This window comes from Rasamsonia emersonii (assembly GCF_000968595.1).
Source record: "Rasamsonia emersonii CBS 393.64 chromosome Unknown ctg1118621762148, whole genome shotgun sequence".
Lineage (NCBI taxonomy): Eukaryota > Fungi > Ascomycota > Eurotiomycetes > Eurotiales > Trichocomaceae > Rasamsonia > Rasamsonia emersonii.
In genome coordinates, this window is record NW_013562625.1 from 29,388 (window position 1) to 52,652 (window position 23,265).

General features: G+C 51.2%; 8 protein-coding genes across 8 annotated transcripts; 3 read left to right on the plus strand and 5 right to left on the minus strand.

Moving 5' to 3' along the window:
* Positions 1-20: 20 nt before the first annotated feature.
* On the plus strand, positions 21-1,342 carry T310_9486 (DNA repair protein RAD51; the record flags this gene model as incomplete). The annotated part of the gene is made up of 4 exons (XM_013468030.1): positions 21-107; positions 198-277; positions 377-444; positions 543-1,342. The coding sequence occupies 4 exons, from the start codon at positions 21-23 to the stop codon at positions 1,340-1,342; spliced, it is 1,035 nt and encodes a 344-aa protein (XP_013323484.1).
* A 503-nt stretch (positions 1,343-1,845) lies between these two features.
* On the plus strand, positions 1,846-5,987 carry T310_9487 (uncharacterized protein; the record flags this gene model as incomplete). The annotated part of the gene is made up of 3 exons (XM_013468031.1): positions 1,846-2,517; positions 2,589-4,689; positions 4,750-5,987. The coding sequence occupies 3 exons, from the start codon at positions 1,846-1,848 to the stop codon at positions 5,985-5,987; spliced, it is 4,011 nt and encodes a 1,336-aa protein (XP_013323485.1).
* Positions 5,988-6,252: 265 nt separating this feature from the next.
* T310_9488 (MSF drug transporter) lies at positions 6,253-8,181 on the minus strand (the record flags this gene model as incomplete). The annotated part of the gene is made up of 4 exons (XM_013468032.1): positions 6,253-6,276; positions 6,318-7,157; positions 7,225-7,648; positions 7,721-8,181. The coding sequence occupies 4 exons, from the start codon at positions 8,179-8,181 to the stop codon at positions 6,253-6,255; spliced, it is 1,749 nt and encodes a 582-aa protein (XP_013323486.1).
* A 1,215-nt stretch (positions 8,182-9,396) lies between these two features.
* Positions 9,397-11,925, minus strand: T310_9489 (Mitochondrial outer membrane protein iml2; the record flags this gene model as incomplete). Its single annotated transcript, XM_013468033.1, has 6 exons — positions 9,397-10,272; positions 10,329-11,368; positions 11,428-11,494; positions 11,609-11,685; positions 11,757-11,774; positions 11,835-11,925. 6 exons carry the CDS (start codon positions 11,923-11,925, stop codon positions 9,397-9,399), a joined length of 2,169 nt encoding a protein of 722 aa, XP_013323487.1.
* Positions 11,926-14,518: 2,593 nt separating this feature from the next.
* Positions 14,519-15,924, minus strand: T310_9490 (Phosphoglycerate kinase; the record flags this gene model as incomplete). Its single annotated transcript, XM_013468034.1, has 3 exons — positions 14,519-15,285; positions 15,366-15,786; positions 15,859-15,924. The coding sequence occupies 3 exons, from the start codon at positions 15,922-15,924 to the stop codon at positions 14,519-14,521; spliced, it is 1,254 nt and encodes a 417-aa protein (XP_013323488.1).
* Positions 15,925-16,757: 833 nt separating this feature from the next.
* T310_9491 (uncharacterized protein) lies at positions 16,758-17,873 on the minus strand (the record flags this gene model as incomplete). Its single annotated transcript, XM_013468035.1, has 5 exons — positions 16,758-16,829; positions 16,886-17,052; positions 17,109-17,447; positions 17,532-17,557; positions 17,632-17,873. The coding sequence occupies 5 exons, from the start codon at positions 17,871-17,873 to the stop codon at positions 16,758-16,760; spliced, it is 846 nt and encodes a 281-aa protein (XP_013323489.1).
* A 593-nt stretch (positions 17,874-18,466) lies between these two features.
* Positions 18,467-20,374, minus strand: T310_9492 (uncharacterized protein; the record flags this gene model as incomplete). Its single annotated transcript, XM_013468036.1, has 4 exons — positions 18,467-18,632; positions 18,687-19,812; positions 19,865-20,122; positions 20,200-20,374. 4 exons carry the CDS (start codon positions 20,372-20,374, stop codon positions 18,467-18,469), a joined length of 1,725 nt encoding a protein of 574 aa, XP_013323490.1.
* Positions 20,375-20,657: 283 nt separating this feature from the next.
* T310_9493 (uncharacterized protein) lies at positions 20,658-23,244 on the plus strand (the record flags this gene model as incomplete). The annotated part of the gene is made up of 3 exons (XM_013468037.1): positions 20,658-20,798; positions 20,878-21,014; positions 21,063-23,244. 3 exons carry the CDS (start codon positions 20,658-20,660, stop codon positions 23,242-23,244), a joined length of 2,460 nt encoding a protein of 819 aa, XP_013323491.1.
* Positions 23,245-23,265: the final 21 nt, after the last annotated feature.

Sequence of the window (23,265 nt, forward strand, 5' to 3'; positions counted from 1 at the left end):
CAGCGGCCGGACCAAGCGATATGGCTGCCGACGAAGAAACGCAGAATGAATATGATGACAATGGGCTTCCTGGCCCTGGGGCGCCTACTCCTATCACGGCCCTCGAGGTAAACAAACCGACTGATCAGGAGAGATTGGGGAATTCTGGGGTAGTCTCAAAGTGAATTAGTATTAGGAGGCTAACATGTCCTTTGCAGGGTGTTGCTGGCTTAACGGCGAGAGACATCAAGCTCATAATCGATGCAGGTTTTCATACCGTGGAAGCGGTAGCATACACGTACGTCTCTATATCAATTTCCTATACTTTTTGTCGTGTTCTATAGATGTCTTGAAGGGTAATTTTGAATTTTGTACTGACAGAGTTACCTCTACATAGACCGAAACGGGTACTGGAGCAGATTAAGGGTATCTCAGAACAGAAAGCCGCGAAGATTTTGGCTGAGGGTGAGTAACTCGCAGAGGCAAAAAGTTTGCATGCATTTCCTTGGAGACAACATTGAAGCTCATTTAATTTTTTTCCCTTGAATTAGCATCTAAGCTAGTTCCAATGGGCTTCACGACGGCCACGGAGATGCACGCACGCCGGAGCGAGCTCATATGTATCACCACTGGTTCGAAACAACTGGACACCCTACTGGCAGGAGGCATTGAGACAGGGTCGATCACAGAAATATTCGGAGAATTCAGGACTGGAAAGAGTCAGATTTGTCATACACTTGCTGTAACGTGCCAATTACCGTTCGACATGGGCGGAGGAGAAGGAAAGTGTCTGTATATCGATACCGAGGGCACGTTCCGACCAGTTAGGTTGCTGGCCGTTGCTCAGCGGTACGGATTGGTTGGAGAAGAGGTCCTGGATAACGTTGCCTACGCTCGAGCATACAATTCGGACCATCAACTGCAGTTGCTGAATCAAGCATCTCAAATGATGACCGAGACACGCTTCTCACTTCTCATTGTCGACTCAGCCACATCTCTCTATCGAACGGACTTCAATGGTCGCGGTGAATTGTCCTCTCGTCAAACTCATCTCGCCAAATTCCTCCGTACCTTACAGCGGTTGGCAGATGAGTTCGGTATTGCTGTGGTTATCACCAACCAAGTGGTCTCTCAAGTCGATGGAGGCCCCAGTTCTATGTTCAACCCTGACCCGAAGAAACCAATAGGAGGGAACATCATTGCACATGCGAGCACAACCAGGCTGAGCCTGAAGAAGGGTCGCGGGGAAACTAGGATTTGTAAGATCTATGACAGTCCCTGTCTCCCCGAAAGCGACTGTATGTTCGCGATCAGAGAGGATGGGATTGGTGACCCCAGCCCTAAGGATCTGGAGGGCGAGTGAGACACCTTTGTACCTGCGCTCGTCTGACATGATTTCGATCACGAGCAATGCTTACGAACTGTCTTTTGTTGCTGTGTATTCTGTGTCTTTCCATCTCGCATAGCAGCCGGTGCTGGGATTGAAGAAGTCATTGCATTAGTCAGTTTTTGTTTTTTTTTTTTAATTTTTGCTGTTGATATGTGTTCGCTTCTATTCATGACGAAAAAATATATCACTGATTGTACTTAAGATTAATGAGAAATACGAGGAATGCTAGAGATAAGATGTTTGTAGTGAATGAATAGATTTAAATCTGCAAGGCAAACTCCGCCTGTTTGAGCTTGGCGTTGCTTCGGTACCCTGCGCGTACTCCGTAAGCGCGCGCTAACAGTTTTTCGGAGCTCCCAGCTGCCCGCCCTTTGTATAACAAGACTTCGCGCACCGCAAGACCAACCACCGTGAGCATGGGCTTCTAAATGTGACACCCCTCTGAGCCGTGGATTCCTCCAGCCTCCTCAATGACCATGGCCAAAATTTACAAGGAAACTAAAGTCGACGTCCGGCCCATCGCGCCGAATGCCGTCGTCGACATCCAGATTCCGACGCAGGAGAACGCCCAGCGTCGGGCCCGATTCTCGATTTCTTCAGTGACGGCGCAAGATATCCCCAGTATCAAGGACGAGGACGATTTCGCGAGACGATTTCTAGCAACACAAGGCTCACTTTATTTCCGACGACGGAAAGTCTATCCTCGAACGTTTCTGTGGAGAGTCGTCGATGACAACAAGGTCCTGGAGATTCAATCTGCGGACTTGGTGAGGGGTGGCATTGAGCACCATGAAGTGAATCTCATGCTCCGGTTTGATTTCCAGGAGGCGATTCTGCCTTCAGGAGTCGCACTGGCAGATACGGAGGAACACGAGGTGCTGAATGTCTTCGTGCTCACGGCTTCCAGGCGTCTTCATACTCTAGCTCTGCGACCGGAGTTCTTTCGACGGGCTTCCGCGATCGATGAAAATATCCTAGACTGGTGCAAAGCGTGTACACCGTCGCCACTGACCTTCTCGCATCCTCATCGCCTTCACGCGAGCAGTACCACGGAGCTATTCATCTCGTTGGACAGTGGGGCGCTGCTTCGGTTGACTAGGAGAGCTGGCGACGATGGTACAGTTTCTTCTGTTACTATACACAAAAGTGTGGGTGACGTTTGCTGACTTCTGCTGGGTTGAAAGGTTCACACTGGTCCCAAATAACTTTCGATGAAAAGGGCTGGGGTGCTTCGCTTCGTGGTCTTATGAAATGGGGCACACAACCGACAATCCGCTATAACGGGCGCAGCCTCGATCAGAATACACCGAATGCCATTGCTACGACATCTGATCAGACCTATGTCTTCGCGGTTTGTTTGAATCACACTCTAAAGGTTTGGAATCTCGCAACGAACAAACTGGTTGGTTCGAAGGATCTCCTCGACCGTCAGGTACAGCAGCAGGACTCAGCAGCGTACTTTTTGAACCCGTCAGATTCAGCCTTCATCCGCGTATTCAACGCTGAGAGGGCTCTGGATGGTGGATATCGCTACTATATCCTGACATACTCTCCTCACGAGGACGGGCGTTTCAAATTCTGGGCTGTCAAGGGGGGTCTAACCACGCAGTTGACGATCGAGGATTTGTTCCCACAGGCGGTCTTGAGACCATTCGATCCTGATCCATCCGGGAACATGTTCTGGAGCGTTGCCGACTTCCAAGTGCGACCTATGGAGGAAGGAAAACGCATGGAATTATGGGTTCTATGGCGGAATAATAACCTGTACCAGCTGTACAGTTTGCATTTTGATTTTCAAAGCTTAGTGGAAGACTGGTCAAACAATTGGACCTCGATCGCTTTGGACACGCGACGAAACGACCCGCCGCCTGCTTTGGTGGTCTCAGACAATGTCGACCCAACGGAGAAGTGGCTGAAGTACTTTTTCCATCCTGGGAGGTATTCTCCCGAGGCTTTGGAGGCGGCGTTGGTAACCTATCAAGAAGCGTTGAAGCCTCGATCCTCTCCGTCCATCCTCAAGAAGAGCGCACCTTTGCAAGAACGACTCTGTTCAACGATTGCTGCTACTGTATCATTGCGAAAGTATTCGGAAACCGATCTGGATTATGCCAGATATCGAACCGATACAGACGCCAAATGGCGTCAGTTCTGGCAGATTGCAGAGGATATCAACAACAGGAGATTTGAGCCGATATCTCTTGCTTATGACTCATACAGCGATTTGCCCTGGGTGTTGCTTACCGACTCTTGCGTTCTCGTTCGGGAATGCAGTGCCATGGAACTGCTGCTGCATAATTCAGCATCAGTCCTACGTGACGAAGCAGCGAAGATTGGGGATCGCTGGAGGCACAGAAATCTTGAAACAGAACTTGGCGACCGATACGATCAGGCGTCCTATCTGATTGAGGTTGCCGCTGGTTTCAGGAAGCGCCTTCCCGCTGAGGTTCACCGTTCTTGTCAGTCTGCCATAGAAGCCGAAATATTCATGGAACCTTCTCTCTCGGCTCCGGATAGATTGGCGGCTTTTCAAGAGCGTTCTGAACTGGGCGAGCGGGTTTCGGACGATATCTTCGACAGCCTATGCGCTGCGATGAATGAGCGTCTCAATATCTACAAGCTTCCAAGCGAATTATTCTATGCCATTATCGACACGATACCGCTGGGGTTCCCTGGGAAAGATTCGGATCTCTTATTAACCGCATTCGGGCTGAGAGCGACGGTCAACGGTTCCCAAGAGACGATTTCAGATACCTGCCAGATTCTGTACGATCTTCTCATTCTGGTTGTATTCATCGCCGGAGAGATCAATCAAGAGGATGGATCAACCTTCGATGCCGTGGATCTGTTTTCAACGCTCATCGAAGTAATAAAGGAATATAAAATGCTGTATTGGTTGAGTTCGACAACTCGTGTATCTCCCAACAGGGCCCAGAATGACGCCGGTGACAGCTCAGTGTCGACGTTTTCGCTCAAGCCTCAGACGAAAGGCACGGGGGTCGTATCGACAATCCTCGAAGATCTCTTCGCTGTCCACATCAAACCTCGCCCAGCTGTCGGTGTGCCCCAAAGCTACACGTTGACTCAGGGCATTCGCGATGTTCTGTCCTGGGTGACCAGACAGGGTGAGGTGGCGTTTCCAAACGTCTTGGTTTTCATACAGTGCGACCTGATTGCCAATGGTAATATTGACCTCGCATGCGATTTCCTTCGCTTCCAGCCAAACACTGCCTGGGCAACGTATGCGAAGGGTCGCTTGTATGTGGCCAAGTCTGAATTTGATACTGCAGCACTCTACTTCCAGAAGGCTGCTCATCTTCTCTGTGAGTTTCTTCCTCTCCATCACTCTTGTACGGATCGAGTCTGACAATAATCCGATACAGCTTCTGGCAGGGCTCTTGGCAATCTGCATGAGATGTCTTCGAGTCTTCTTGATATCCTTTCTGTGGATAGCTTCAATAACGGTCTTCCGAAATACTTCCAGCATGTCATCAGCGTATTTGAACAAGCCCGGTCATTCTCCCATGTGGCGGACTTTGCATCCCTTGCGCTGCAGGCGCTGGAGAGGGACAATCAAAAAGCAGAGCATGACCCGGAGTACGCAGATTTACGGAGCGACCTTCTGTCCCGACTTTTCCACGCCTCCCTAAAAACCTGCCAATTTGACAAAGCCTACTCCGCCCTTTCTCGCTACACCAACCTGACGTTGCAAAAGTCGGCACTCAGTTCTCTCATAACTTCCATCTTCTCTGCGTACGGAGGGTCGGCAGGCCTCGAACAACTACTTCGTTTCCCGCTTTTGCTGAATCCAACCCTGTCGTCTTATGTGGACGAAATCCTTTTATCGCTTGCTAAGAAGCAGACATCTTTCCGCTCTGCTCTAGAACCGGACGACAGGTTGTGGGAAGGGAATAACAGCACGCCGGATTATCACCGCATTCTGTACGCGTATCGAATCGCGCGAAATGACTTCCGCGGCGCAGCCGAACTGGGCTATCAGACTGTCCAACGGTTGCGGAATGCAAGAGATGCTCCATCATCGCAACTCACTCTCGCGAAACGTATCAGAGATGAGGGCGATACGAACCGGCTGGTGGAGGAGGATGACATGGAGAGCAAGGAGATCCGGCATGAACTCCTGTCGTTGATCAACCTCCTTGCTTGCGTCGACAAGAACGAGGCATACATCCTCGTCGAGCTCGACGGACCGTCGCCTGCGGCTCCTACTCTTACTGCATCGGAAGCGGGCTCACCTGGAAAACGCCAGGATGGAGATGATGTGTTCATGGAAGATGCCACACCCTCCAAGAATCCACCAGCGGCAACCAACGGCAGTCTGCTTTCTTTTTTTGGAGGCAGCCGCAGAGCCAGCAGCGGGTCTTCTGTGGCTGGCGCAAGCAACACTGGGCCACAACAGAGCACCACCACTACCAACAACCATAACAATACCAATACCAAACAACAACCACGCAGGGTTGTAGTGACCTTAGACCACCTGCGGCGCGAATACCAGGCAGAATTGGACCGAGTAAGCCGGATCGAACGAGGGGATTGGGAGTTTGGCGCGGTCGAAGGATCCGAGGATCAGGATATGGATGATACCTTGCTTGCGAACATTTAACGGGAGTTTACATGTATTCTCATTGATATTATTGTCGTCACCAACAACAACAAAAAAATACATCAACTCAAAACTTTTTTTTGAGCTTTTGATGATGCTAGACCATGCATGTATTGTATTGTAATGTATGTGTGTATGTATGCAAGATGGGAATGGAAGCGCAAGAAAATAATTTTTCTTAAAGGAAAAAGTATTCATGTCTTCATTAGGGTTAGTTAGGGTATAGTGTATAGATAGGTAGGTAGATATCTATCTATCTATCTATCTATCCATGCATCCACCAATCCATCTATTTACAGTAGTAGTAAGTAAAATACGTCATGAATAAACCGAAGGTCTCGACCATTTCCCCCTGGCACGGATGCGTTTCCCAAAGATATAAAACAGATACGGGATAGGGATCAACGCGACGGAGATGAAACCCAGCACGCTGGAAGCCCAGTTTATGCCCAGATTGTGGAACATGGCATCTGTGAAGAGCGGAAATGCGGCGGCGAAGACGCTGCGCAGGAACGTGTTTGCGGCGACGGCGCTGGCCGACGTCGTCGGGAAGGTGTCGATGAGGTAGTTCAGGGCTGCCTGGAAGATGGTGAAGAAGCCCAGCCCCATGCAGACGGCGCCGATGACGGGGCCGATCCACAAGATGTGCCGCGACGACGTCCAGCCGAAGATGAACATGCCTGCGGCGAAGAAGATGGAGCCGAGCATCATGGGCGGCAGGCGCGCTTCGGGTACAGGGCGGTTGTTGTTCGCCTTGAACCGCTTGACGTAGAAGCGCTGGTTGGTGACGTTGACCGCGGCGCCAATCATGATCCCCACTAGCAGGGCGAGAAACGGGAGCGCGCCCACGACCATGTTCCAGCCTCGCTCCTCTTGGAACTCGATGGGGAAGGAAGCCAGGTTCAGGTACAGGATACCGTAGACGAAGGATGCGTAGAGAGCCACCGAGAAGCAGATTGGCGTGACAAGTAGCCGGAATGGGCGGATCAGGTACTTGTTCGCCATCTCCTTCAGACTCACGTCCCATTCTTCGTGCCGCGCATGCAGCGCCCAATTCCCCGATTCGTGGCGGAGTCTGCGCGCCTTGTACACCAAGAGCACTGGCGGGTAGCTCTCGTCCAGGAGAAGCACATCCAGAGTCAGAATAAACATCATGTAGATTCCGGTAATCTTGCGAACAACAATTAGCACATATCTCTCACGATCTGAAAGTAAGTCTGGATGGAGAACGACTCACATATTCAGTCCACCTCCACCGAAGATAGCTCTGAACGATAGCACCACCGACGATTGGTCCCAGAATTGGACCTCCCACCACGGCCATGGCATATCCGACGATGGCCGCGCCTCGCTGTTCCGGCGACCAAATATCACTGAGCACGCCACCCGTGTTCGTGACGGGCGCCGAGCCAAAGAATCCCGCGAAAAATCGCGTGATCAGGACGGTCTGAATGTCCTTAGCCGTCGCGGTGCCGAAGGAAAATATCGCAGCGATGAAATACGGCGCCAAGACAGCGGGTTTGCGTCCGTATAATTCGGACAGCGGCGCCCAGATCAAAGGCCCGAACCCGAATCCAAGCAGCAGGAACGTGAGGCCCAGCATACCGACTTCCTCTCCAACGTCGAATTGGGCGCCGATCTGGCCTATTCCTGGTGTATAGCTGTTTTCCACAGTCAGCGCTCGCATGTCACAATCGATTATCAACGGCATCGTGATAGGGAGTCAGTCGTACACTGCGCTCGCCCATGTAGCACCTGATAACCGTCCATAGTTAGCACCAAGGTCGTCTGAACAGCCGGGAGTATTGTTCGCTAAAAGGCATATCTTACCCATAGTTGTCAATCCATAGAGCACAGTAGTCACCGCCTTCTTGTAGAAGCCCCAATTCACAGGTCTGTATGGGTCATCGGGGCCGTCAAAATCGACAATCACATCCGACGATGTCTTGGTATGAGCGAGTGGATGCGTAAAGCGCGCAACCTGACCAGGGTCCCGACTGCGGAGCCTAGAGATCACCGACTGCGTGCGCTGCGCCAAATTCGACACGGCAGAGGCCGTCGTGGTCTGTTTTTCCAAGTCTCGAGCGGCGGGTTCAACTTCGGCACTGCCGTCGGGCTGCTCGTAGCTGTTGATGGAGAGAGAAGTCTCATCATCGTCATGGATGCTGGAGGTTGTCGTATTTTCACCAGCCATCGTCACGACAGCAAATCATTGAATTCGAGAGAAAAAAAGAACACTATATACAGAAAGATAAAAGATATATACAAGCAGGGAAAAAAAATAGTAATTAATACAGGAAAAAAGAAACGACAACCGAAGACGTCAACGGAGCTAAGCTTCGTCAGATTCGTCGTCACTTTAGATGAATCGGAGCCATCCCGCATTTCTGCGGCCCCATTGCAGGAAGACAGCCATTGACAAGCAGAGCTCTGATCCATCAGGGCGATCGCCGACAGAGCGGTGTTAGCCACTGGTCAACCACCGTCTCGATAAGCAGGGAGCTCGATGCCGTCTTTGCCGAGTTCCGGTTCCGGAGCCATCTCCGTTCAGCGTTCCCTGGATACTTAGCACCGTCGACCCTGAACAAGAAAAGAAAAATAAAAAAATTGACAACTCAATCTGATGAACAGAAGGACTGAACTTCACTGAGTTCTAGGGGAATGAGAGATCAAAAACATCGTTAGAGAAAGACCAGGTGGGAAATGGATTTGCCGCCACGGTATGAAGTCAGTCTAGTGTCGAAACGGTGGCGAGCGGACGAGGGCGATGGCTTAGCGGGGTGGCCACCAGCCCGACTATCGCGCTTCTGGAAACCAAACGGCCCGAATCGCTCGGCCGTACCTTAGCCTTTAGGCCCGAAATGCTTGGTTTTTGCTTGTCGTAATAGCGTCTAATTAATTGGCCAGACGACCCGTCACTCGTACGGGAATACGGCGTAGTACATGCAACCATGATAACAAAGAGGGCGATGAAGAGATCTCTGGCACTGTCATTTGACCTGTCATTTGACGCTCGCCAGAGGTGAATCCCCTCGTGACTCTGAGCAGCTGAGCACGTGGCAAGAATGCATGTGATAACTTTAATCTTGCATAATCACGTGACTTTATAGAATTCATATTATCATTGCTGATGGTTTAGCTAGATTGTAATCACAGCTGAAGCAATGACAAAATGCCATATTCCGTGGGATATTCTCCTCCAATTCTCTCGAGCGAATGCTTTTCGACGGGTGATTGACAATCGACCGGGAACCGGTCCGGTAAAAGCGTGTATTCTATCGTCTCTGGTCCAATTCGATACCGTCTAGAGGACGAGTATGAATACTCATTCCTAATTGTATCTCGGTCGAATTGCTCCCTGCGCTGCAGTCGTCCTTAGACAAGATAAAATAATAGATCATCCTTCCAACTAAGCTGCTGACACGGCAACGTCCGTAGCTGGAGCGGGATGCGCTGCCTCCCATTTCCGAACCGCCTCCCTGGCCGCCGTCACCTTGAGCCCGATTCGCGTGTCGAGCTCGAAGGATTCCCACTTGGCCACCTTGTCGAGGTGCTCTTCGCATTCGCGGACTTTTGCTCGTTCCACTCTCTCCGCCTCGCCCTCTGATGGAGCTGTCGAGCCTCTCGATATGGTCGGCTTCAAGGTGGGATCGGCAGGGCCATGCGTCGCCAGGTATGAAGGGCGTTCCATCCAGAGATTGGCGGCCATTTCGAAATGTGCCACGGGGCAGATCCAGTCGTCTTTGAGATGGCCTTTAAACACAGACCTGTCGAGATTGAGAACTTGGGTCTGCAGAATCTCTTTTGCCTCTCGGTGTCGGCGTAACGCGCGCAGGACGGCAGCTCGCAGGACGGCGAGAATGGCTTTCTCATCCTCACTCTCTTTGTCCCAGGTTTTGTTGGCACTACTCTCGGACCAGGCCAGGTTGCGCAGGGACTTCTCCAGCTCCTCTCGGGTCATGCGACTATGGCCGTTCCAGAAGAAAATCATCTCCTCAATCGGATCGACTCCCACGGCGTCGACCAGGTCGACCTTCCACTGCTTGGAACGTGCTTCCCACTTGGCAACCTTGCGGGAAACAAAGACGTCGAACGGCAATTGCCGTGCCATCAACCGCTTCTTACCGGCCAGTGTAGGCGCCTTGAGGAAGTATTCTGTGGCCTTTTTCGCATGTTCGGCCGCAGCTGTGGGGTCACTCTCGGACTTGTGTCGATACAAAACGAGATGGGCTGCTCCGGCAATATAATAGTACAGGGAAGGTGACCAAGAATTCAATTCAACACACTGTAGGCGACAGTCAGCCAAATATCCCAAAACGGCAATTTGATGATAGGTCATACCTCAAGAAACGACTGAGCACACAGTTCGTATTTATGCAGATACATGGCATTCATACTTTTCTCAAATGTCCGCAAGGCCTCAACCTGTTTGAGGGGACTCTTGCTGCCTTTCGTCAGCAACTCCAAGGCCTCTTCCAGATTCCGGTTGGCTCCCTTCATCCGGGATTCTTCCAACAGCCATAGCTGGCTCTTTGGATATCGGGACCTCATTTTGGCCAGGAGAGCCGCAAGCCGCTCCATGGGATATCCTTCGACATCAGATTCGTCTTCGGACGTCGCATCCGGAATGATGTCACAGTACCGGACAAAGCCGTTGTAGTATCCCAACAGCCCTAGGGATGCAATGGCGCCGATCAGGCTGTGGAACTTGCTCGCTTGCCAGAGCATCCGCAAGCCTCTCTCTTTATCCCCTCGAAAACCGATAATCGCCAGTAATCTGCTGAAGGTCGGGGGAATCATGGAGATGATGAGGAGCAGCATCCCAAAGCAGAGATTGGCCCCAGAATGAATGAAGGCGTCGATTGAACTGCTGAAGACTTCGGATTCTGGGTCTTGGCTGAGTGCATCGGTCAGTATTAATGTCGTAGTAGTATCCGATGAACTTGGAGAGGCGAGATTGTCTTCTGCTATTTTAAGCTGAGACAATTGCCGGGGCAATTCATGGCTCTGTCTGCTGTGACCCTTGACCGAACTCGTGGGTGATGGCGAATCTGACATCTCGCTCGGCGTGCTGGTTTCGACTGCAGTCCTGGATTTCCCAGATGGTTCTCCCTGTAGGAACCTCTCCTCCATCTTCAGGATCCCATCAAGGATTATGAAAGCCTTTCTCATTTTATAGAACCCCTTGATGCTCTCCGTGAGACTCTCATTGAGCACACCAACCACGGCGCCCATGATCTGAGCCATCGCTTGGCAAAGTGCAAATTCGGTTCCAGGATCATAGATCCGCGAGTGAAAAGCATTTGGAGCATTCGCATGATGGCTGGCCTTGTGCTGGTCATTGGACGCGCTAGTTTCAGCATCATTGAGCCGATCGGATGCTGTACGATAGAGATTAGCAGTGATTCGAAGCCTTATTAAGACAGAAAACAGGACATACCTTCACGCATAATTTCCTGCTCGAACCCTAACGTTGCGCGCATAAAACCAACCACGCCCTTGCCGAGCTAGGGCCAGTGAACAATCATTAGTATTTTCCCTGTTTATCACCTTTGGGTTCCCGGCAACATGGTCTTTGTCGGAAGATAAGCAGACACAGCCAATAAATCAAAAGCACACACCTTGTGGAAAGTCGAGTTTCCTTTGCTGAGACCTGCTTCAGCGCCATCGACATCATCATTTAGGATCAAAGTGGCAGCTGTAGTGCCATTATATCAGCCATTGCTCTGGTCACAGCTCCGACTGAGCATCTCGATCTTCCACACATACCTCTGAGAGCATGCTCAACTATACATATGGAATTAGCACAATCTTGCTTCCAACTCATGAATTGGCCATCTGACTTACGATCATGTGACTCAGACAGCGAGTCGAGGGACTGGGTGGACGCATTGGCGCCTGGCTTGCGGTTATACAGCCAGGATCCAACTCGGAACATATTGGCTTAAACTGGAAACCGAGGGCATGAACCAAGTTTCATACAGACAAAAGAGGAAAGAATAGTGTAAAAGAAAAAAAAGAAAGAAAAGAAAAGGGTAAGCTCTACCGCTCAGAGAAGCTCTTCACTTTTCAACGGAATATGCGGATGGTGAGATCAATGATGAGATAGGACGGAAATGGAAAGGGTAGGAGAAAATAAAAAGAGCCAGATGAAGTCTCCTCTGAACAGGAGAAAATAGAAACGGTCAGTTCGTCCCGAATGCCATGACCCTCGAAGAATTGGAAGCTTGACAGGAGCAGTAAAGCGATAGTCGTTGCGTGGGGAAGAGAGCACGAGATAGATGAGCGATAACTAGCCTGAGTCAGTAGGTAGATATGTACCTGAGTAAGTTATCAATCGCACTGAGATCTGGGTGAATTGGCGGGGCAGATTCCAGCCGCACACAATAATGATAAGCTAGCTGTTCAAAGCACCCTTGACGCCGGACGGGGCTGGGGTCAAAAGGGTCAGAATGACGATGGACAAAGACTCCGGGTCTTTGCCGGACACAGCCTCTCCGGCAACTCCGTGGTGTACCGTAAATACAAACAAGGCTCACTTGGGACAACGAGCCAAGGCGGACTGCCGAAAGTCAGGGTGCAAGAGTACAACCATGCCTGGGAATTAAGCATGCCTCGAATTTCTAAGCCAATCCAGGATCCTTTGCTAGCTAGCTACCCAGAAGCGGCAGGCAGCCGCTATCTGATTATCCAGGAACCTTAGTGAAGGCGACTAACGCTCCTCCTAGCCTTACCGCCTCCGCCATAGAGGAACACCTGAGCTTCCTAGCTAACCTCCGCAGTTACATTACCTTGGCCGTGATCGCGACTGTTCGTCATCTAACTGGCAGATCACCACACAGGACACAGGCAGAAACAGCAGATCCTCTCTTGTGCCTAGATCGTCCAGCTGCGACCTCGGATACTTGCTTGTCTTGCATTGCCTTAATACCCCCACCTGTCATACCGCACACATCTCGCGCACATCGCACATCGACCTTGCCGCGCCATGTCGAGTTCAACAGAGACTCCGCAACAGCCTCAGCAGCAGAAACCTGCCGTGCTCGAGGAGGATGATGAGTTTGAAGATTTCCCCGTTGAGGGTGAGTGCAGTCGACTCCGCCTGCAGCTGTTGCCACAGGAAATACTTTTCCTACGAGCTCTTCTTATCACCACAATTACCACCCCACTTACCACTCTTCTATTCTCCCGGATCAATGTGAACCCTCGAAAGTCTTGTTTGATATGAGAAGCGACTCTATGGGTGTTCTTGTGCTAACCACTCCATCGCATGGATGCAGACTGGCCACAAGAGGAGACCGAGCAGGGGTCTAGTTCAGCCAACGGCGGTAACGTTCACCTGTGGGAGGAGAGCTGGGATGATGACGACGCGAGTGAAGACTTCTCCAAACAACTGAGGTGCGTCTCCTTACCCCTGGTATCTGGGGCATGGTCTCTTTCTCTACCCTCTACCACGGCTTGAAACCTATATCTATGTCCTGACATTTCCTGACTGACCTCCTTTACAGGGAAGAAATAAAGAAGGTCGAAGCTTCCAAATAGATGACGACAGCGGACGACAGCGGACGACATATCGACGACGGTGATCTCCGTGTAGGCAGAGGGGCGGGGCCGAATGAATATATGGCGATGATTGATGCTCTTGGCTACCTAGTGGAAAGAAGGCACACAGAGACAGATCACGACCAAAAAAAGGAAAACAAAGAAAAGGCCAATGTTAATTGCAAAGAAAGTAACGACGGAACGGCAACAAAAATGGGTTGTTTCGCAGACATTTGAATTATGAAGTATACTAACAAAACCAACAAGCGGGGATATACCAGTTTTCTAACTACACTACAATTACGTTTTTCCCTTTGTTGAAGTTATCATTATTTGCAAACCTAACAATAGAAGAATGAAGAAATAATATCGACAGCAATCAGTAATAATATCTCTGAACTGAAGAAGAAGAGGGGCACAGTCAATCAGACCAGAACGATCAGGAACAGAGGCCGTCACGTACATACACAAACCTTTGGTATATAATCTATAATCCATACCTAGGTAGAAACTTAAATATACCTAACTTACGGAGTAGGTACCAATGGCTGGCTGCTAGGAGGTAGGTGGTCTTAGAGGTTTGACGAGCCTTTCTTCTCTGTCGATTTCAACAGAAAACCCCATTAATATCGTCAGAATACATTCAAAAAAAGGACTTGAGAAAAATAAATATCGAAAGAAGAAAACAAAAACAAAATTTGGGGGAAATTATTTAGGAATTTTTTCTCTTCTATGATTTTTTTCTTTTAGATTAACAGTACATACAAGTAGAGGGCAACGAATATCACACTGACAATGACCAGAACACATCATTAGGTTAGGTAGGTTGGTAGGTAGATTTCGTTGCTATCCTCGACTTTTCTTCCAGGGTCTCCCAGATATATCTGGTGCCGCAATTAGGTAGGTAGGATAGGGTGCGTCGGATGAACCCGTATAACAAACGTACATTACATATCTTTGATGACCACCTTCTGAAGAAATATATTTGCTTACTTACTTGACAGAGCAACCACACCAGGCAGTTCCTTGCCCTCCAGCAGCTCCAGAGAGGCACCACCGCCAGTCGACACATGGCTCAGCTTGTCCTCGGCGCCATACTTGGCCGCAACAGTCGCGGTGTCACCGCCTCCAACGATCACGATAGTGCCAGCCTGCGCGGCCGCAACGGCGGCGTCCAGAGTGGCCTTCGTACCCTTAGCGAAAGGCTCCAGCTCGAAGACACCAGGGGGACCGTTCCAGATGATGGTCTTCGCCTCGGAGATCGCCTTCTTGTACAGCTCCACACTCTTCTCGCCGACATCCAGACCCAGCCAGCCGTCCGGAATGCCATCCGCGTCAGTGGCATAGCCGGTGTTGGCGTCGGCGGCGAACTTGTCCGCGGTGACGTAGTCGACCGGCAGGATGACCTGGACGTTGTTCTTCTTGGCCTTCTCGATGATGTCTGCAACGATCTTGCTGCCGGCTTCATCGAACAGGCTGTTTCCAATCTTCACATTCTCGAGAGTCTTCTTGAAAGTGAAGGCCATCGCACCGGTGATGATCAGGCTGTTCACCTTAGAAAGCAGGTTGTCAATGAGCTGGATCTTGTCGGAGACCTTGGCTCCTCCCAGGATGGCCAAGAATGGTCTCTGCGGGTTCTCCAATGCCTGGGCAAAGTAGTCCAGCTCCTTCTTGACAAGGAAACCAGATGCCTTTTGAGGCAGTTCCACTCCGACCATGGAGCTGTGAGCGCGGTGGGCGGTACCGAATGCGTCGTCTGAAAGAAAAGATGGGGTCAGCCGCTGCTGTATCCAACGAAGCACGGAAGCGCACGGTCAACAGCGAGGGATGACTTACTGATGTAGACATCTCCCAACGCAGTCAATCCCTTACGGAACTCTGCAACTTTCTCCTTGTCGGCCTTGACCTTCTTGCCCTCCTCATCCTTGTAGCTGCCTTCCTCTTCGGGATGGAACCGCAAGTTCTCCAGCAGGATGACCTGGCCGCCGGAGGCCTTGTTGACGGTCTCCTCGACCTCCTTGCCCACGCAGTCGTTGGTGAAGATCACACTGCGGCCGAGCAACCTCTCCAGTTCCGGGACGACGGGCTGCAGGCTGTATTTGGGGTTGGGCTTGCCATCGGGACGGCCCAGGTGGGACATCAGGATGACCGCCTTGGCACCTTGGTCAAGGGCATACTTGATGGTGGGCAAAGCACCAACAATGCGCTGGTTGTTGGTGATCTTCTTGTCTGCATCGAGAGGGACGTTGAAGTCGACCTGTTGCGAGTAGTGCATCAGCAGCTGCACTCATAGAAGCAAGGCGAAGGGCCATCACTGCTATCTACTTACCCGGATCAGGACGCGCTTGTCCTTGAGGTCGACGTCTGTGATGGCGAGCTTGTTAGCGAGAGACATTATGGCAATGCCGGAGGGCGCTAAAGTGACGATGTAAGGCTGCGGTCGTCAATCAGCAACGCAGACAAGGAATTGAAAGCACGGGTTGGGTTTTTACCTAGAAGAGGGCGCTGCAACACGAGAAAGGCAGACAGCAGCTGGTCAGGGGACGCAGATGCGTCTCATATATTATTTTCTGGCTGGAAGTGACGCTGGGCGGCGGGGTAGGATTTCCTGGTGCGGCGTCGGTGAAGAGGTGGGATGTTGCCGTCCCAAATCGGGCTGATGCGGGACTGATGTCAACGACGCGCCGCCAGGATCAGGGGACGCGGCGACGGAACTCACGATTGCCCGATCCCTACGGAACGGACCGGGCGCTGGGAATCGCGCGCACATCATACAATCTAGTACCTCTACTCGCCAAGGAGATTCTCCAAAAAGGAGCGGCTACGGGTCAAAACCGAGGCAAACCTGATCTGACTTGCGTTCCCCCGATGTTCGGTTGTGATATCCGACTGCGGGACTGCTGAGAGCATCCATGGTTTCCTGTATTGCAGAAATCATCGCGATAGATAGCAACCATTTTGTACATACATTTAACGCCTCGATAAAAAAAACGAATGATTGGTACTTGACCACCCAGTCCCCCCAAAAGTGCACCATACCGGCCGACACTGGCATGCATCGGCTATTGAGAGAACAGAATCGTTGTACTTGTCCAAACGCCCAGATTCGAAGATATCCCCTAAAAAGTAAAAAGCAATGCCGAGAACTCAGACGCCGAACGGAAGAGAGGAATAAGGAAAATAGTTTTTTTCACGTTGTGCTGTACAATGGTCATCACAAGTATTCCCCTACTCATCTTCGGAGGAATTGGTCAGTGAGAGATAGGCCGTCCAGGCAATTCCTACAGTAGAGACAAAAGGCTATTGAGATGTCAGTCACGGATTAGTACCCACAAGGTCGAGAGGAGAAAACTCACAATCTGGAACTGGATGGGCACCACCCGGAAGTTAAGGATCTGCACGGCAGGCCACAGGATGAAGTTGGCTTTGAGAGTCGGGAGATAGACGTCCTGGAATTTGCGGAGCAGCGCTCTTCGACCTCCTCCTTCCGCAATAGTCATGAAAGTGAAAAAGCAGACCAAACCTATGATGGTCAGCATGAAATTAAGGCAGTCAAGGGTCGGGACTCGGGAGCAGTACCGATGGGCGCAAACATCAGTTGATCGGCAGCAACTCTCTTCAGTGCAGGCACCGTCGCTGACCTCTTCGTGATCGGAAAGGCACGTGACAAAAATTTGAACCATTGGAACTGGATTGGGGCCATGAAGAAACCATACGCCATGAACCGAGTAAGTCGTTCAAAATCGAAGGGAGGAGGACGCTTCTTTGCATATCCCAGCTCTCCTAATGCCGGAGGCTTCTCTTTGTCTAGCTCATGGATCTCAATAGAAATAAAGTCGTTGCCGGATCGTTGGGATCGCTGTGATCGCCGAGCCTTGAAGGCAGTGATCGTTTGTGCCACCGTATCAGCAATGCCACCTAGGACCTAGTTGTTTCGTCCCTTGTTAATCTGGATACATCGTCCGGATTGATAAGCCTTATCAATAGCGAAGCGCGACTTACAGCATTGGTGACCATCGTCGTCAGGACTATGAAACAAAGCAGACGTCAGCTGGGCGATTTGGCAAGGGGTTTGCTCTCTAGGACAGCTATGAAATCTCACCTGGCTTCTCCGCATAGTAGGAGTTGAACTTGGAGGCCAGTCTCATCGTCACAGCCATCTCGACGAGGAGGACGATAGTATGAAGTAACGGCTATAAATAGAAAGGGATTGAAGTCAGTGTGGCTGTTCTCATGATAAAGACGTTGAACAGCCTCAGCCCTTGCGCGATCACTTACCAGGCGACCGTAGATGTACCTCCGGTTCAAGCCATCTAGAATTCTCCGACGAGTTGTGTCGAACATTGTGAGATCACAAAAAGGGGAACAGGTACTGGCTGTGATAGAACAGGATCGAAGAAGGGTAGAACCGCCGGTCGGATAACGAATGGGCTGGCGGAACCTCAGTATGACGCAAAGGAGAAAAAGGCCGGCAAACAGGGGAGGCGGCCTCGTATGGAGGTCAAGACCGATCGTTTCGCGTCACAACGTGAACTCTCGGCTTGAGGATAGATATTTGACGTTTTTTCCGCGACGTGGGCGATGGAGAGGGATGAAGGAGGCTTTGTAGGCCGATGGGGACTGTGGTCGACAGGCATCAGCGAGCGGGCGGCTCGCAGCGCTGCAGGCGGAGGCGCCGGCCATGGGCCATGTGAGGCTGCTGCCAGGTCTTGGCGTTATCGCAACGGGTTCTGGCCAGCCATTGGCTACCTGTGTCCTCTATATTGAAGTCATGGCCCAGCTCTAAGGCATATATTAATAACAGGCGCTTTAAAATAGATACTCTACATCCGGTATCTTTGATGCTGTTACACGATGTTGGCAAGATTTCTATTGAATCAGGGTATCAAACACGGTCCCGCCGCCTGCAGCTCTACAGCATGGTTGTTGTATACCTATCACGAAAGCCTCCTTTCAGAGACCACGATGTCTGGGAGATCTCTGATATCGGTCGTTTCATTGGTGTTCAAATCCACAAGCCTAACGGCTTCGAGGTGAAGTGAACCGGTGGTCAAGGGAAGGAGAACCAACTCCGTGGAATGACAGGTGCCGGGGAGTAGAGGACTAGAGAATTTGTCAGCTACGAACATTCAGACCAAACGAGTAAAGAGCACATACCCAACTCTGATATCGGTGCTCAGGGAGATCAAGTCCGCATCTTGCCCAGCCGCATTCTTTTGCATCGCATGGATGATACTCTCATCAGTGACTGCCTCCGCTAGTTGTTCCTCCTTTCGGCTGGAGGTAGATGACGAGGAAGGCCGAGCCACATGCTTGCGTGGATCTACCCGCTTCCTCCGGGGAATTGCGATCATTGCGAACTTCCGGGGGGTCATGGAACGATTGACGATAAAGACGTCCCAACGAAATGGCTTGCTGACTTCGACATCCACGGGACCAGAAAAAGAGATGGTCACCCCAGATTGAGTGATGGAATGCGCTCTCTCCCGAAAAGAACTCCGCTTCAACGGAGGAACGCCGGAAGAGGTCCCACCCTGGCCGGAAGTCATTGACAGACTGGAGGGGCGGTTATTCCGCTGCAAGACTTGACTGGGGCCACCAAATGTCGGATTCAGAGGCATGGAGAAATCAACATTTGTTCGCCACTGCATTGAAATGCGAGGCTTACAATCGTCGGACACCTGTATCACCGCTTCGAGGGATATGTCTAGCGTGCTAACCATCGCAGTGGTCGAAGGATTCGATTCAGGCCCGTATTCAGGAATCAGCTTATAGACCAAGGTAACATCATCTCGAGGGCGACAGGTGATCGGGGGTTTAAGTTCCGGAACGTTTGATAGATTCTCAACATGCCCATCAGATAGCGCAAGCTCTGCTTTGTCAAATACAACATCACAATTCAGAAAGGGTGTCACTTCGAAATCGAGGCTGGCAATAGTTGTCGGCCAGCTTGAAAATGTATTTAGTCGCGAGCAACGGATTCTTGCATTTGCAGCTGGGACGATACGGATTGGATGCTGTGCCTGTTGCCATATATTGTATATGGGGTCTTCTGTCTGAGTAGCGGGAACAACGCGCAGCAGCCTAGATGCCGGGAGAAACGGATTCGCAGACCTCAGCAGCGGATCTGCTGATAGAGCCTCTAGAACATTGGACGACGCGGGAATAAGGCTCGGAAGGTACTCATCGGACTGAGATGCTTGCTCTGCTCTTTCGGGCGGATTTAACGTCGCAGAAGCAGAGAAGATCACACATGGATGTTGAATACGAACACGAGGCCGATCTGCATCTCGTAAGCGCCCGTGATGACAAGCAGGACTTCTCCAGTAACTTACTGAGGAAAGCCTGGATCTTCCATGTAACGTAAACGTGATTTCCGCTCCCCTCATCTCCTTCGAAAACGTTCACGACAACTAGCGGATCCTCCTTTTCATTTACAGTCCCTGAGAAAATCAAGTCCTTTGTTGGTGTCGATCCTTCCGTGCCTGGGTCAGAAGGATTGATTACAAAGGCATCAAGCCTAACGTCGAGCCGGGGAAGGTGAGCCTTCAACGCATCTTCGGAGCAGTTCGACAGCCTCAAGACGATGCGCACTGTGACAGTCTCATCTGTACGACTTTGAATGAGTAAGGGGATGTGTGTTCCATCCAGGGTGGGATTGTCGGCCTACCGAAGAAAAGCAATGACCGCTGTGGTATCGAGGACAGAACAGAAGTCAGATCTCCTGCTCCTCCTTCTAGCGAGGATGTCAGCGCCGCCTCAATATCGACATCGGAGGCGTGAGGGACGACAGTATCAAGGACTGCGTGTCTCAGAAACTCCCCATGCAGGCTAGGACCAGGCATAGTCAAACTGTGAATTTCATGCTCAGTTACAGTCCGTAAATAAAAGAAAGTCAGCAGAAGACCGAGATTTCAAATTTAAAAAACGTACAATAACAGTATTAATTGAAGGACACGGACTGTTGGAGCTTGTCATCTGGAGCAGGTGCAAACAGCGACAAACAGGCTCTACCGCCTTCGCGGCTGCGGCTAGTGTGTCGCCAAGCATCTTTCATGAAGTCCGCAGTCTTTCGCGGAGCTTCTGGTTCATACCGCATCATACAACTACACACCACGGGTATTTGCAATGAATCCGATGAATGGGATGCCCGGCGCTCCGAGCCTCTGGCAGGAGGCTCGGAATGCTGATGGAAGGGTGTACTACTACAATGTGCAGACGAAACAAACGCAGTGGCAGAAGCCTTTCGAGTTGATGACCCCAGTTGAGGTTTGTTTCTCTGGCAGTCGTTCAGTCTGCGTCTCGATTTGCTGACATCTGTCACTTGAAGCGCGCATTAGCAAACCAGCCATGGAAGGAGTATACCGCGGAAGGTGGTCGGAAGTATTGGTACAACACAGAAACCAAGCAGAGCACTTGGGAGATGCCTGAAGTTTACAAGACTGCACTTTCACAGGCTCAAGCACATTCAGGACCCGCCGCAGGGTAAGAATATAAACACCTATTATGCTTTCGAATCTGACTGTGTCGCAGCGCCCCCACGTTTGTTGCCGGTGGAACCAGCACCTTCTCCCCTTATCCGCAGCAGCAGCAACGCGATCGCGAGGAACACGACCGAACTGCGGCTGATCGACGCGGTGGCTACGATGCAAATGGCGTAGTAGCTGCATCCGCCGCGGCGGCTGCTGCTGCTGCTCCTACCCAGCAGACTGAACCAGAGTATAGTACGTTTGAAGAAGCGGAGAACGCATTTATGAAGATGTTGCGACGCTACAATGTCCAGCCCGATTGGACTTGGGAACAGGCAATGCGCGCGACCATTAAGGACCCACAGTATCGTGCTCTGAAAGACCCCAAGGACCGCAAAGCTGCCTTTGAGAAATACGCGGCTGAGGTCCGGATGCAGGAACGGGATCGAGCGAAAGAAAGATACGCTAAACTCCGCGCAGATTTCAATACCATGTTGAAGAGCCATCCTGAAATTAAACACTACAGCCGTTGGAAGACTATCCGACCTATCATTGAAGGTGAGACAATATTTAGGTCCACCAATGATGAGAATGAGCGGCGACAGCTTTTTGAGGAGTATATCATGGAGCTTAAAAAGGCCCATATCGAACAGGAAGCCATGACTCGAAAGGCCGCAATGGACGAACTAGTGACAATATTGAAGGCAATGAATCTGGAGCCATACACCCGGTGGTCTGAGGTGCAGGGGGTCCTAGAGTCCAACGAGAGGATTAAAAACGACGATAAGTTCAAGACCCTGAGCAAATCAGATATTCTGACCGCTTTCGAGAATCATATCAAGTCCCTTGAGCGGGCCTTCAATGACGCACGCCAACAGCAAAAGGCTGCCAAGGCGCGAAGGGAACGCCATAACCGTGAACAGTTTATCGAGCTCCTGAAAGAGCTTCGGTCGCAAGGCAAGATCAAAGCCGGAAGCAAGTGGATGAATATCTATCCTCTGATCAAAGATGACCCTCGGTATGTAGCAATGCTGGGTCAACCTGGTTCGACTCCTTTGGATCTATTTTGGGACATGGTCGAAGAAGAAGAACGATCGCTGCGAGGACCGCGAAATGATGTCCTGGATGTTCTTGATGTGAGTTATCTCTTAATAATATCAGTCTTAATTAATTCGCACAAGGCTGACCTCAACGTACAGGACAAACGCTATGAGATAACCCCGAAGACTACATTCGAAGAGTTCACGTCTGTGATGGCCACTGACCGCCGTACAGCAAACATTGATTCAGAAACTCTTCAACTGATCTTTCAGCGTATTCAGGAGAAGGTGCTGCGGCGTAGCGAGGATGAGAAGCATGCGGCTGATCGCCATCAACGCCGCGCTGTAGACGCCTTACGTTCCCGTATCAAGCACCTTGATCCACCATTGCGACCCACTGATACATGGGAACAAGTTCGACCCAGAATTGAAAAGTTCGAAGAATATAAAGCTTTGGAATCTGATGAGCTCCGCCAGAGTGCCTTTGAAAAAGTCATACGCCGTCTGAAGGAGAAGGAAGAAGACATGGAGAGAGAACGTGAGCTACGCGAACGGGACCGTGCTCGCCGCGGCGACTATTATGATCGCGAACGCGACTATCGTACTAGTCAGTCCTATCGGGGAGAGCGAAGATTGCCTTCGCGTCTCAGTCGCACCCCCGAACCCGATCCTTATGAAGCGGATCGCCGGAAAGCCCAGGCAGATCGGGAGAGATCTTACAGGAAAGCCAGCGGTCTTTCTCCCATTCGTGACCGAAGAGACGACCGCGACCGGGACCGTGATCGCGATCGCCTCCGTGACAGGGACCGGGACCGCGAACGTGAGCGGGATCGCGAGCGACGCGCCCTCAGTCATTACGAGCGTGAACGCCGTGAGCGGGAGGAGGAACGGGAACGACTCTACCGCACCCGTGCAGATCCGCGCGGAAGCCGTGATGAGTTAGATTATGGAGCTGACACTCGCAGCACGGTAAGTAGCGATCGTCGTCGTAGGCGGGACAGCGACACGGAGAGCGTCGCCAGCCGCGGTGCCAAGAGGTACAGACGCGATGACCGGGAGAGGGATCGATCGAGGGATCGTAGCCGGAGAGATCGGGACCGGCGCTCTCGAGACAGAGAGCTCACCCCAGTGGCGGAGGCCGAGGCCAAGAAGGAAGAAAAGGCGGTCCATTCAGGAAGCGAGGAGGGAGAGATCGAAGAGGACTAAATGGGGGGGGGGGAAGGCAGA